This window comes from Dipodomys spectabilis, unplaced genomic scaffold, assembly GCF_019054845.1.
Source record: "Dipodomys spectabilis isolate Male_0828 unplaced genomic scaffold, ASM1905484v1 ptg000141l, whole genome shotgun sequence".
NCBI lineage: Eukaryota > Metazoa > Chordata > Mammalia > Rodentia > Heteromyidae > Dipodomys > Dipodomys spectabilis.
Genome location: NW_024870818.1, coordinates 5,175,893 through 5,190,379, shown reverse-complemented (window position 1 = coordinate 5,190,379; position 14,487 = coordinate 5,175,893). Strand labels below are relative to the sequence as shown.

At 40.2% G+C, this 14,487-nt stretch overlaps 1 protein-coding gene and 1 non-coding gene across 3 annotated transcripts in view; both read right to left on the bottom strand.

Moving 5' to 3' along the window:
• Positions 1-14,487, bottom strand: part of Xpo1 (exportin 1) — a 53,909-nt gene that overhangs the window by 6,467 nt on the left and 32,955 nt on the right. For both annotated transcript variants that reach the window (XM_042691132.1, XM_042691134.1), the window contains exons 8-19: positions 14,325-14,373; positions 13,826-13,945; positions 11,171-11,299; positions 9,510-9,668; positions 7,855-8,052; positions 6,818-6,956; positions 6,436-6,617; positions 6,200-6,356; positions 5,955-6,118; positions 5,595-5,729; positions 3,606-3,789; positions 2,679-2,785 (exon numbers count right to left, since the gene is read on the bottom strand). In XM_042691132.1, coding sequence (XP_042547066.1) covers positions 2,679-2,785; positions 3,606-3,789; positions 5,595-5,729; positions 5,955-6,118; positions 6,200-6,356; positions 6,436-6,617; positions 6,818-6,956; positions 7,855-8,052; positions 9,510-9,668; positions 11,171-11,299; positions 13,826-13,945; positions 14,325-14,373 — 1,723 coding nt within the window. The remainder of the gene's footprint in view (positions 1-2,678; positions 2,786-3,605; positions 3,790-5,594; positions 5,730-5,954; positions 6,119-6,199; positions 6,357-6,435; positions 6,618-6,817; positions 6,957-7,854; positions 8,053-9,509; positions 9,669-11,170; positions 11,300-13,825; positions 13,946-14,324; positions 14,374-14,487) is intronic.
• On the bottom strand, positions 10,235-10,341 carry LOC122117526. The gene has a single exon (XR_006149184.1). It is a non-coding gene; the product is annotated as a small nucleolar RNA U13 (small nucleolar RNA).

The following is a 14,487-nucleotide window of genomic DNA, read 5'->3' as shown; positions in this document are numbered from 1 at the left end:
GAGTACATTTCTTAGCCATGTGCTGGTGACTCACACCTGTAATCCAAGTTATTCAGGAGGCTAAGAACTGAAGATTGTGATTCAAAGCAGTCCATAATGTTTTTGTTTCCTAATCATGGGGCTTGAACACGGTCAGCTCTTCAGCTCAAGGTGAGAGCTCTACCATTTGAGCCACAGCACCACTTTTGGCTTTCTGGTGGTCAACTGGAGTTAAGAGTCTCACAGACGGACTTTCCTGCTCCAGCTGGCTTTGAACCTTGATCCTCAGATCTCAGCCTCCTGAGTAGCTAAGATTACAGGCATGAGTCACCAGCACCCAGCTCATAAGACTCTTATCTCTTAACTTACAACCAGAACCTAAAGTGGAGCTGTGGTAGAGAGGTAGCCTTGAGCAAAATAGCTCAGGAATAGTGCCCTGGCCTTGAGTTCAACAGGAAAAAAAAAAGGAAAAAAAAGAATACATTTTTTTTTTAAACAGGTCACCTTTTCCCTCACTTTCTCCCCATTTTCCCCCCATCCACAAATTGTTCATTTTCAAGTGTCTAGTGAGTACCACTGCTGCATTCATTCACTTTGTCCCTCTATTTCTATACTCCCCTTATCCTGCCCAAACACAGATAAACAAGACAAAAAGAAAAAAACTTTTGTTTCCATTTCCTGAAGTTCATTTCAATAACTATTATCTCTAAGCTGAAGCAGGAAAATACACACTATAATTGAGAAAGGTCACACACACAGCATAGTTCAAATACATTCTCACCTTAATTAAATCAAGAGGCTAAAATTAAGTGGCTTCAAGAAAAAGCAATTCCATACCAAGTAATATGTTAAATTATGACCAAAAGAAAAAAACAAGAGGATTGTTGGCATCCTGTTCAGTTGTAAGAATAACTGTCAATTTCTTAAATGGATATTGTAAAGAACCAAGAATCCACCTAACCAGTGGACACATTCTTCATGATTTTTAATATAATGAATACTACTGGTAAAGTTTTAAAATTATTAATAGTTGTTGTCAGTCGTGGGGCTTTAACTCAAGAACTAGGTGCTGCCCTTGAGCTGTTTTTGAGTGGTCTACCACTTTGAACCACATTGCCACTTCTGGTTTTCTGGTAGTTAAGTGGACATAGAGTCTCTGAACTTTTTGCCAAGGCTGGCTTTGAACCAGTCCTTCAGATCTTTTGAGCAGCTAGGCTTACAGGCATGAGCAAATTGGTAAAATGTTTATCAAACAAAAATAATGTCAAGCTAGGTGCTTCAAGTAACTCATGCTTATAATCCTAGCTCCTCAGAATGCTGAGATCTAAGGATTTTGATTTAAAGCCAGCCAAGACAAGGAAAGTCCATGAGACTCTGAAGCCGCAGTTAACCACGAGTAAACTGGAAGTGACATTTTGGCTCAAGTGGTAGAGTGCTTGCCTTGACCTAAGAGGGCATGGACAGCACTCAGGCTGAGTTCAAGCCCCATGACCAACAAAAAGAAAAAAAATAATAATGTTATTCCTAGACCTTCTACAAAGAAAAATTTTAAATTATAGAAGTTTGAGGTGAGGATGTAATTCCAATCATAGATCATGTGCCTAGAACTTCTTTTTTTTTTTTTTTTTTTTTTTGCCAGTCTTGGGACCTGAACTCTGGGTCTGGGTGCTGTCCCTCAGCTCTTCCGCTTAATGCTAGAGCTCTACCACTTGAGCCCAGTACCACTTCCAGCTTTTTCTGCTTATGTGGTGCTAAGGAATGGAACCCAGGTCTCATGCATGCAAGGCAAGCACTCTACCACTGAGCTACTTTCCGTGCTGCTGTGCCTAGAACTTTCAAGAGGTCATGGGTTTGGTTCTGGCACGCTGTGGGACAAAATACAAGTAAAAATCTTATTTCCCAACAGCAATGACAATAGGATTGGATTTTTTTCCTTTGTAATTTCCCAAGGCTCAAGTTATGGCAAAGACATGAAAATAATACTTGATATTATTTAAATAATACTTAAATGTATGGGCTGGCACCACATAAGCAGAAAAGGCTGGAAGTGGAGCTGTGGCTCAAGTGGTAGACCGCTAGACTTGAGTAGAAGAGCTGAGGGACAGTGCTCAGGCCCAATTCAGGCTCTACGACCAACCAAAAAAAGTAATTTATACCTTTCCCAAGTTGAAATGGTTTTAGTTTATGAAAACTATGTCCCTTTCTGGAATCAGAACAAAAGACTTAGAAAAAAAATTATTTTTTTGGCCAGTCAACCTGAGGCTTTACAGGATTCTGGGTGCTGTCCCTGAGCTATTTTTTAGCTCAAAGGTAGTACATTAACACTTGGTCTACCACTCCACTTCTGACAATCTTCAGATCTGAGTAGCTAGGATCACAGGTGTGAATTGGCGAAATCCAAGTCTTATCTCAGATTCGGCAAAAAGCGAAAAGTAGAGGCGTGGATCAAGTGGTAGAGTGCCAGTCAGAAGTATGAGCTCAAGATCCCAGTTCAAGCCCAAGTAGTGTCATCAGCCAAAAAAAGTGCCACATCACTACCCACAATAGTGTGTAACAAATAGTTTTGGAAAATGGAATAAGTATTTCAGCATGAAAGTAATCCAACAGTGCTGAAATCTGCAAAATCAGTATAGATACTTCATTTTCTATAGAATGCACTATTATCAAAGAACAAAAATACAAAACATTATTTCACTTACCATCTGTGGATCATTGGATCGACTCACCCAACCAGATATTAACTTTAATGTTTCCCTTTTTACTGTTCGCATACTCCTAATCAACGGTTGCTTTGTAACCATTTCACCTAAAACAATTGAGTAAATCTAATTTAATCATTAACATACAACTATTACTAGGTATATTGCAGTCACTAGATTTTTATAGAATTTATCAGAAAAAATAAGTTTTAGACTAATGGGGGGGAGACAAAGAATAGAGGTTCTGGTTTTTTTTTTAGGGTCCAGTCGTGGGGCCTGAACACTGTCCCTCAGCTCTTCAGCTCAAGGCTAGCGCTCTACCATTTGAGCCACAGTGCCACTTCCGGCTTTTTTCTTTTTGCTTATGTGGTGCTGAGGAATCGAATCCAGGGCCTCAGGCATGAAGGCAAGCGCTCTACCACTGAGCCATCTTCCCTGCCTAGAGGTTCTGTTTATGATAAGCAATCACTTTACAATGAGCTCAGTTATACTCCGTCCTTCCTGTACCAAGACTTAATTTTTTTTTTAAGTCAGTCCTGAGGCTTGAACTTTGGACCCAGGAGCTGTCCCTGTCTTCAGCTCAAGGCAAGTGCTCTACCACTTGAACCATAGTGCCACTTCCAGTTTTCTGGTGGTTTATTGGATATAAGAGGCTCAGGGACTTAACTTGCCCTAGTTGGTTTCCAATCACAATCTTCAGATCTCAGCCTCCTGAGAAGCTAAGATAACAGGAATGAGCCACTGTCGCCCAGTCTAAGACTAACCTTTAAAGAAAAAAAGTTATTACAGTTGTTTAGAGGCTGCCTTGGATACCTGACATTTGGGAATTCCAGTTTTAAATGTTTAAGAATCACTGAAATTATGAGCTATATCAATGAAGACGGAACTGATGGTATATAGAATTCTATCGTTTTCAGAATCACCTACCGTTAGCTTGGATAGCTGCAGAAATATTTTCACTGAGGCACTTATATACATTAAGCATATCTAAATAAATTCTTCCAAGCTGAATTACAAAGGGATGTCCAACAGCTTTGCAAGCTCTCACATTTGTTTTTAAGATGCTACCGAGCTGCTTAACTGTTTCTGGATCTTTCAGTATGTCCACATTCTGCAGGAGAAAAAAAAAATACAATTTATACCATGAGAATTATCCATGTAATTATTAAGAGCAGGGCGCTGGTGGCTCACGCCTGTAATCCTAGCTACTCAGGAGACTTAGATCTGAGGATCACGGTTCAAAGCAAGCCTGGGCAGGAAAGTCCATGAGACTCTTTATCTCCAATAAACCTCTAGAAAACCGGAAGTGGCACTGGGGTTCAAGCAGTAGAGCTCTCGCCTTGAGCTGAAGAGCACAGGGACAGTGCCCAGGCCCTAAGTTCAACCCCCCAACCGACCAAAAAAAGAATGCCATTTTTATCCCAAACTACTGTCCTACTTCCAGACTAAATGATAAAAACAAATACGAAATCCACCTTTAAGGTTGGGTTGTAACTCAGTAGGAGAGCATGAGCTTTTTATGTAAATCCTAGCCATCAATCCTCAGTACCATAAACAAAGGAATGATACATTCTAAGAACAGAATGATATATTATCATTTTAAGATCAAAATATGAAAAAAGAATCAACAAAACCTTCAATGTTTTAATTGTGTAAGATCACACATAAAAAGCACATATAAGCCGGGCGCTGGTGGCTCACGCCTGTAATCCTAGCTACTCAGGATCTGAGGATCACAGTTCAAAGCCATCATCCCTGGCAGAAAAGTCTGCGTGAGTTCAAGCCCAACGACCAAAAAAAAAAAAGCATGTATGATCTTAAGTATTAAGATCATTCAGGCTCTGGTAGTAGCTTATACATGCAATCCTAGCTAGTAAAGAGGTAGACAGCGGAAGGCTCTTCACAAAATATGAGATCATATCTCAAAAATTATGAGAAGCTGGGAATGTGGCTTAGTGGTAGAATGCTTGCCTAACATACATGAAGCCCTGGGTTCAATTCCTCATTACCACATACCCATAAAAAGTCGGAAAGTGGCACTGTGGCTAAAGTGGTAGAGTGCTAGCCTTGAGCAATATTAGCTCAGGGACAGTGCTCAGGCACTGAGTTCAAGCCCCAGGACTGAGGGGGAAAAAATTATTAAAATAAAAAGGGCTGAAGAAACATGCTTAACAGCATAGCTCATGGATAGCAAGAACAAAACTGACAGCCGGCGTTGGTGACTCACACCTGTAATCTTAGATACTCAGGAGGCTGAGATCTGAGGATCACAGTTCAAAGCCAGCATGGACAGTTAAGTCTGTGAGACTCTTATCTCCAACAAACCACTAAAAAACGGGAAGTGGCGCTGTGGCTAAGTGTTAGAGCACTCGCCTTGAGCTGAAGAGCACAGGGACAGTACCCAAGCCCCATGACCAACCACCACAACCACAACAAACTGAGCTCAAAACTCAATACCATTGGGAAAGGATGGGAAGGGGAAACAAAGGAGGAGGCAACAATGCTTGATAAGAAATGTACTCATGTTTGGGAAGGTAGCTCAGTGGTAGAGCGCTTGCCTTGCATGCATGAGGCCCTGGGTTCGATTCCTCAGCACCACATAAGCAGAAAAATAAAAAGCCAGAAGTGGCGCTGTGGCTCAAGTGGTAGAGTGCTAGCCTTGAGCTGAAGAGCTGAAGGACAGCACCCAGGCCTAGCGTTCAGGCCCCACGACTGGACCCCCCCCCCCCCAAAAAAGAAATGTACTCATTATCTTGCCCATGGAATTGTAACCCCTCTGGTACACAATTAAAAAAAAAACCTCAATACCATAAAAAAATTCTTGAGCTCCAACAGTCCCACCAAACACATACAAACTCAAAATACTGAAATCATAACTACTATTCAACTTCTTTAGAACTTAAAAAAATAACTTACTTTGGTTGCCTGCTGGATTATACTATCCCACACTTGATTAGGGAGTAGCATGTATTTTTCTATCAAATGTTCTTGGACTGTTTGGTCTGTCTGTGCACCAATCATGTATCCCACAGCTTCATAAAATGTATGAACCTATTTTTAAAAGACGTATTTTAACTTTCACACACACACACACACACATATATATATATACATCTTAAAATACTAAAATTGATGTAGGCTAAAAGCCTAATTAATAAACTTATCTAAGTTATTGGCTCATTATTAAAATTTCTCCCAGAAACACTTGAATGGTACAATATGGCATTCTATTGCCATTAGTATAGCTACCTTAATGCTAGCTTATGTATCACATACCTGCTGAGGCTGAAGATCACAAATTATAGTGTTAATGTTGTTTAAAATCTCATCAATAAACGGCATCACTTCTCCAACCTGAACCTGAACGAAATGCCTGCGGCATTTTTGAGCTATTTTGATGAAAGTATCACAAGCCATGTCCTGCACTCCATCATGGGTCTCTAACAAAACAAAAATGTATGTATTTTTTTCTACAAAATTTAACACAATTTAAAAAACAAAAACTGAAAGAAGAAATTTACCATGCATGAATTCAAACAGCTTGTTAACTACTGTCTTCAAAAACTTCCAGTGAGCTCTTAAAAATCTTGGATATTGACCTACTATGTACATGATATTTGATGCAATAATTGCTTTATTATCTTTGCCTCTTTTCTGTTCACATAATCCTAATAGATCCTGCAAAAGGAAACAAATTTAGGCTTTACATGATAAAAAATTTCTACTTAATGCTATTTCTTACATATTTGTCACATACCTTTATAACAGTAACAAGAAACCGTTTTTCATCCTCTTCATGCATTGCTCCACTAATGGAGCCTATTGCCCAACATAACGTATTCAAATTCTTCCAAGACCACTCTGTACCATTCACTTGATTGTGAAGTTTCTCAGTCATTATTCTTTCTGTATCTACATAATCCAGATGAGTAAGGTAAACTACAAAAAAGGAAAGATTCCAAATATTACCAAGCATAACAATGTGTCACAAAAACTTTTTTACTGAAGGTTAACAGTGTTTTATTAATAAACATTGCTACTACAAGATTTAGGCAAATATCACTAAGCCTAAGAAGTATTTCCACTTATGAATATGTGCAGAAAGGTACAGGTTAAATTAACAGTATTTTCTAACTTACCTAATGTCTCTCTCATATTCTTATACAAATTTATGGAATCTGTATCTTTCATGAATTCTCTCACTACTTCTCCCTGATCGTTTTCTACAACCAGTACTTCCTCTGGTTTAGCCATTCGACTAACCATCAATAAACGAACCTATTCATAAATAAAACAATCAAGAAAAATCTGTTAGACATTTGCAACTGCAGGATTCAGAGAAGATACTTAAGGTGTACACTTATATTTTTACCATACTAAACCAAAATCATTCTCACAAAAATAAACTATTAAAAAACTTTTTGTCTGTATGTGTGCCAGTACTGATGTCTGAACTCCCAGACTCATGCTCTTGACTTTTATTTTTCACTCAAGACCAGTATTCTACCCCATGTAGCCGACCTCTACTTTCTGTTTTTGGTGCCCCTACCGAGGCATAATACATGGCCTAGATCCTGTTCCTTAGCTTTTTCCTTCATGGCTGGTTCTCTACCACTAGAGTCACTGCTTCACTTCTGGATCTTTGTTAATTGGAGTTAAGAGTCACATGGACTTTCTTGCTTGTGCTGGGTTTGAATGCAATTCTCAGACTTCAACTTCTACATGAGCTAAAATTAGAAGTGCTAGCCAGTGGTGCCTGGCTAACTTCTGTATTTTGCTGGTTAATTGCAGAATTGCTACCCAGGTTGACTTTAATCCTCAGATCTCAACATCCTAAGTTTTCAAAGAGTATAAGGCACTGCCACCCTGCTAAACTATCAAGGAAAATTTTAATGTAACTTTGCAATGCTTTTTTTAAAACCATATTTTACAGCAGTTTCCTATGTCTCATTCTCAGATTGATTCAGTAGGTTGGCTGAGAGTCATTGTGATAATGATGCTGGCACAGGGACCATACCTTGAGATCTACAGCTCTTAAACTAGTGTACATATTCATCACTTGTTGAGAAGTTGCCTGGTACCTTTTACAGTTTATTAATTGAAACATTAGTGAAATCATTTTTACTTAGCTCAAATTTAAAGCAGTAGAAAAATTACACCACTTTTCTATTGTCACCTTTGATAACACGGGTAAATACAGCTGCCTCCTGGGAGGAACATCAAAATGCTGACTTCCAGAGAGCAATGGAGAAGCAGATGTAGAAAATGGGCTCTCTCTATAGAGTTCAGCTGCCAGATGATTCCAGTATTCAAGACAAATCTTAAAGATTTCAGTTTCTTCCACTTCAGATACCAACAACATATAATGAAGGGCCTACATATAAAATCAATGACATTAAGTAGTTGTTATAACACACTGTAACCAATTCCAAGCTCTCTCTTACCATTCTATTCTGGGCCTGGGCGCTGTCCCTCAGCTCTTCAGCTCAAGGATAGCGCTCTACCACTTGAGCCACAGCGCCACTTCTGGCTTTTTTCTTTTTGCTTATGTGGTGCTGAGGAATCGAACCCAGGGCCTCAGGCATGCAAGGCAAGCGCTCTACCACTGAGCCAACTTTCCAGCCCTTACCATTCTATACTTGCTTGAGATAGCACGTTAATATGTAGCTCAAGATGACTTCAAATTAGCTATTTTCCTGCTATTCTACTAGGAGTACAGATGTGTACTACTATGCTGACCTTGCTTTTTGAGATATGGTAGGCAGGAACGACTCAACACATTGTTTTTTTAAGGTAAAAATAACCTTATAAACCTATTTATTATTTTTTTGTCACAGTCATGGGCTTGAACTCTGGACCTTGGCGCTGTCCCTCAGCTCTTCAGCTCAAGGTAAGTACTCTACCACTTGTGCCACAGTACCACTTCTGTTTTTCTGGTGTCAACTGGAGATAAAAAATCTCATGTCCTGGGCTGGGAAGGTGGCTCAGTGGTAGAGCGCTTGCCTTGCACGCATGAGGCCCTGGGTTCAATTCCCCAGTACCACATAAGCAAAATGAAAAAAAAAAAAAGCCGGAAGTGGCACTGTGGCTCAAGTGGTAAAGCGCTAGCCTTGAGCTGAAGAGCTGAGGGACAGCGCCCTGGCCCAGAGTTCAGGCCCCACAACCGGAACCCCCCACCCCCCAAAAAATCAATCTCATGTCCTGCCGGGCGCAGGTGGCTCACGCCTATAATCCTAGCCTACTCAGGGGGCTAAGATCTGAGGATTGTGGTTCAAAGCCAGCCCAGGCAGGAATTCCATGAGACTCTTATCTGCAATAAACCACCAGAAAACTGGAAGTGGTGCTGTGGCTCAAGCAGTAGAGCGCTTGCCTTGAGCTGAAGAGTTGAGGGATAGCACCCAAGTAGAGTTCAAGCACCACAACCGACAAAAAAAGAACAACAAAAAAACCAACTCATGTCCTTTCCTGCTGGGGCTGACTTTGAACTATGATCCTCAGATCTCAGCCTCCTAAGTAGCTAGGATTACAGGCGTAAACACCTGGCATTGAATCTAATTTTAAGACACTGTCTTACACTATGTGGCCCACGGTGGCTTTAAAATTTCTTTCTTCACACACTTACTATTCACAGGAGTTTGTCACCAAGTTGTTAAAAATCTAAGTTTGATTGTAAATGTTTATTCTTAGCTTTATAGAAAACACAAAAGCAAGTAATGGCTTATAATGCACAAGTTAAGAACTCTCAAAGCTTTATACATCTTTGAAGGCACATGTTTAGAGCTGCTTTTATAATGTATCAATTTTCAGGTACCAAGAATCCACAAAGTTTACCTCCATGAGTGTTTCCCTGAGATTGAGTCTTTTCTCTATAAGTTGACCATGTTCTTTCAGAAAGGTGCAGAGAAATAAACTGAGATTTTGAATAAAGTTCTGTTCGTCATCTTTTCCATTTGAGTATGCAAGTCGAATATTAGTATTTAAGGGAAGCATCTGTGAAGTTAAAATTCACTATTAGTTTCTATCATATAAACCTAACAAAAGAAATTATTTTAAGCTTTTAAGATTCCAAAATCGGTATTTTTTTTTGGAGGGGGGGTGAGTCCTGGGACTTGAACTCAGGGCCTGGCCACTGTCCCTGAGCGTCTTTTCCTCAAGGATAGCACACTATCATTTCAGCCACTGCACCACTGCCAGCCTTTTCTGTTTATGTGGTTCTGAAGAGGCGAACCCAGGGCTTCAAGCACTACCAATAAGCCATTTCCAGCCCCCACCAAGTCTCTTTTTTTTTTTTTTGGGTCCGGTCGTGGGGCCTGAACTCTGGGTCTGGGCGCTGTCCCTCAGCTCTTCAGCTCAAGGCTGGCGCTCTACCACTTGAGCCACAGCGCCACTTCTGGCTTTTTTCTTTTTGCTTATGTGGTGCTGAGGAATTGAACCCAGGGCCTCAGGCATGCAAGGCAAGCACTCTACCACTGAGCCACCTTCCCAGCCCCCCACCAAGTCTCTTATACCAATTTGTTTTATTATAACCTGGACTGATTCTTTCTCTCTTTTTTTCACATCACACAGGTAATGTGCTCACAAGGTCCCAGGGAGGCACATGTCACACAGGCATGTGAGGACCTAATCATCACACTCACATTTATAAACCTTTCAACTCCCTGATAAGTGACACTGAAAATGCAAAGTCAATCCACTGATAAAAAATAGTAATATAGCATTAGAATTGTTTTTCCTAATCACTTCTGATAACTAGTCATGCTGGGGTGGACTTTCTCAGACAAAATATCACCAATCTGAGGCTTCACTAGCAATCCAAAAAAGCACACTGAGGGGCAGTTCTCACGGTAGTTCCCACATTTCTAATATATTTCAAAACATTTTTGGAAGTTCGGTCTGGTAAGGTGGCTCAGTGGTAGAGCGCTTGCCTTGCATGCCTGAGGCCCTGGGTTTGATTCCTCAGCACCACATAAGCAAAAAGAAAAAAGCCGGAAGTGGTGCTGTGGCTCAAGTGGTAGAGCGCTAGCCTTGAGCTGAAGGACAGCGCCCAGACTCAGAGTTCAGGCCCCACGACTGGACCCAAAAAAAAAAAAAAAAAATTGCAAGTTCTTAATAATTACAAATTTCATAAAAATAATCAGATTAGCCAGGCACTGGTGGCTCATGCCTGTAATCCTAGCTACTCAGGAGGCTGAGATCTGAGGATCGCGGTTCAAAGCCAGTCCGGGCAGGAGAGACTGTGAGACTCCTATCTCCAATAAACCACCAGAAAATCCGAAGTGGTGCTGTAGCTCAAGTGGTAGAGCGCTCGCCTTGAGCTGAAGAGGTAAGGGACAGCGCCCAGACCCACAGTTCAAGCCCCACGACCTACCAAAATAATAATAATAATAATAATCAGATTATGGCCAATCTGTGCTAAAACAATGCAACCTGACCCCAACATTTTCAAAGGCACTAAAATTGTTGGGTCAATTTTCAGAATACTGGTATATTACCTGTTTTAGCTGCATCATTGTCAGTGTAAATAGTGTTACAAATTGTTCTTCATATTGGCTTACACTCACACCAGCAATCTCAGTGAGGCACTTTAGAGAAACATTTCGAAACATTGGAACATTCAGGAACTGTTTGCAAAAAAGAGCAAAAAGCAAAATTAAATGACACAAAATACTTGAAGTTAACATAGGGGAAGTTGGTGCTATCAGAACACAAGGATACATAACACAGATGAGTGATACATTACATTTTGCACATGAACCCAGACACGTACTTTTTTTGACTTTATAATCTACCAATGTATACTAAATGCCTTTGGGGAATTGTTATTGTTATTATAAAGATGTACAAAAGGGTTACAGCTATATTAGTCAGGTCGAGTACATTTCTTTTTGTACAAGATCATGCTTTCCTTTGTTCTCGTCCCAGTTTTTCCCTCCCATCCCCAACCACAGCTGTATAGTTCATTTTCAACATAGTGTCTCATGAGTATCACCCTCATTAAATGTTCACCCTTTCTCACTCCATTTCTGTATCCTCCTTACTCTCCCAAAGACAGACAGTAACAGCAACACAGAGAAAACTCTTGTTTCCATTTCCTGGAATTCACTTCAATATTGATTTATATGATCAGATGCACATGGGTACTCTGACTTTGTATTCTACAGCTAAAAGTATCCTCCTTTATCTCACTGTGTAGTAATGGGCATTGAATTCAAGACTTTTAAGTAAGTGCTCTTTTTGTTTCTATTCTTTTTTTTTTTTTTTTGCCAGTCCTGCATCTAGAAAGTAAGAGCCTATATGCTGTTTTATGTTTAAGACTAGCACTCTACTACTTGAGCCATAGTTCTACTTCTAGATTTTTTCCCCATAATTGGAAATCAGTCTTATGAACTTCCCTACTAAGGTTAGAGTCAAACTGTGATCCTCAATCTCAGATTTCTGGGTAGCTAGGATTATAGTATGAACCAACTGTGCCTAGCTTGTACTTTCTGTTGTTGTTTGTCAGTCCTGGGGTTTGAACTCAAGGGCCTGGAGCACTGTCGCTGAACCTCTTTTTACTCTAGCACTCTACCACTCTGAGCAACAATGCTCAGTTTTCTGGTAGACTGGCTTGGAACCATGATCCTCAGATCTCAGCCTCCTGAGTAGCGAGGATTATAAGCATGAGCTACCAGGACCCAGTTGTACTTTCTATAAAATGGTATCACATTTAACTTTACCCAGGCTCATCATAGATCTAGAGATCCTCCTGCCCCTACACCTATCAAAGACCACCATCCAGCTATAATATGCTTTCTTCTGATGGTGTCCAATCATCTGAAAAGCAAAGTTACTTACTACAAACTTCTGCCTGACCTACTATATGACTTTCAAGAACATCATGAACTAGATCTAATACGTTGACTGCTTACGATTTTTAAAGTGGGGGGGGGGGCAAGGAGAGGATGGGAAGGGATGGGGAAACAAAGGGGGAGGCTACAATGCTTGATGTACTTATTGTCTTGCCCAGGTAATTTCATTTCACAATGAAAAAAAAAGACTTTAAAGCAGGATTGGTAAGCAGGCACTAAGTCATGAATGGCACTTGTGGGTGGCAATTTGGTAAGTATTAAAAACCCTAAGTGAAGACTGTATTCTTTGCCTCATATACAATATACATCTGAGGGAAGGTGGAGGGAAGCGCACAGAATCAGCGCAAAACAGGTGAAAATGTGCAGCAGTGGGGACCATTGACTGCACTGGACATTGATGAAAGCTAACCAAGTAACTCATGGGAGGAGATAGGAGGGAGGGAATAAGAGAGAATGAGGGAACAGATGATACCAAGCAAAAAGAAAGAAATGTACTTATCACCTGACAGGTCAAGATAACCCCCACTGTATATCGCCTCTAAAACAACAAATTAAAAAAAAAATGAGAAGTAGAACGTGAGGCCTGGCTCAAGTAGAACACCAGCTGTGATAACCAAGTAAGAGGATAAGATCTAAGTTCAAGTTCCAGTAACAGCATGATGAATGAGAGATGGGGCGGGGAAGGAGAGGAGGAAGTGATGCAGCCTGTTATCCCAAACAAACAGGCTGAGATAGGATCAACCTAGAATATCAAGGATCTCAAAAAACAACAAAACCCAAAACAACAAAATGACTTTATAGGTGAACATCCCTTGAACCACAAAGTATTAAAAAGTTATAAAACTCACTTTTTATGTTGTTCAATAAGTACCTTATTCATTACATCTTTCAAGACAATACAACTGATAGTAATATTTATTCAATGAGAAACAGTAACCCAATTCCATAATGGAATAATAGGTTTTTTTGTTTGTTTTCTGCTTTTCTTTTTGCTTTGCCTAGGCTGAGCAAGTGTTTTGGCATTCCTACTCTGAATTTTGAGCCAGGGTGCTACTGAGTAGCTCAAGCTGGCACTGGACTAACTATACAGCTCAGACTGGCCTCAAAAATCACAACTTCTCTGCCTCCTCAGTGATGGTGTTACAGGTAGGTGCTACCATGCCTCAGGATTTTGAGGCTCATGACTAACAATTACTAGCTGCAACGCTGGAAAAGTCTTTTTGAGCAGTTTCTTCAAATTACCATTCTGAATGAAAGCAAACAGTTTCTAAGACAAAAACTTTAATAAATCCATTTTACCTTATAAATTAATGTGCTGATTAACTTGGTCTCAAAAATATATCCCAGTGGAATCCAGTTCAGAAATCTCAACAGTGTTTCCAAGGTTGCATGTACAAGTGGAGCATTTTGAGAATTTTCCTGGTGACAAAAACATGTTAATAATTACTTTCCATTAATTTCACCTTGAGTGTGTGGGAGGGGTGTGTGTGGGGGGGGGGGGGGGGAGGGGGTGCCAGTCCTGAGTCTTTAAGTCAGGGCCTGGGTGTATCTGCTAAGAAGCATTTTATGCTTAAGGGCAGTGCTCCACAGTTTGAGTCACACCTCTTCTTCCAGCATTTTGGTGGTTTAATTGGCAGTAGAATCTAACTGTATTTAAGTTTCGTGGACTTTCCTGCTTGGGCTACCTTTGAGCCATTACCCTCAGATCTCAGTTTCATCAGAACCTAAGATTGCAGGCATGAGCCACCAAAGCCTGGCCAATAGTTAATAATCATAAAAGTGAAATCTAAGTACTTACCATTACAAACTGACAAAGCTGAAATATTTGTGAGAATTCATTGCACATGCTAAAAAAACAACAAAAACACGTCAGGATGAGAAGACAGAAAAACACCCTAATTATGTACAATTCAATAAAAATAATAAATGCTGAGCTCAATGGTACATACATCTATAATCCT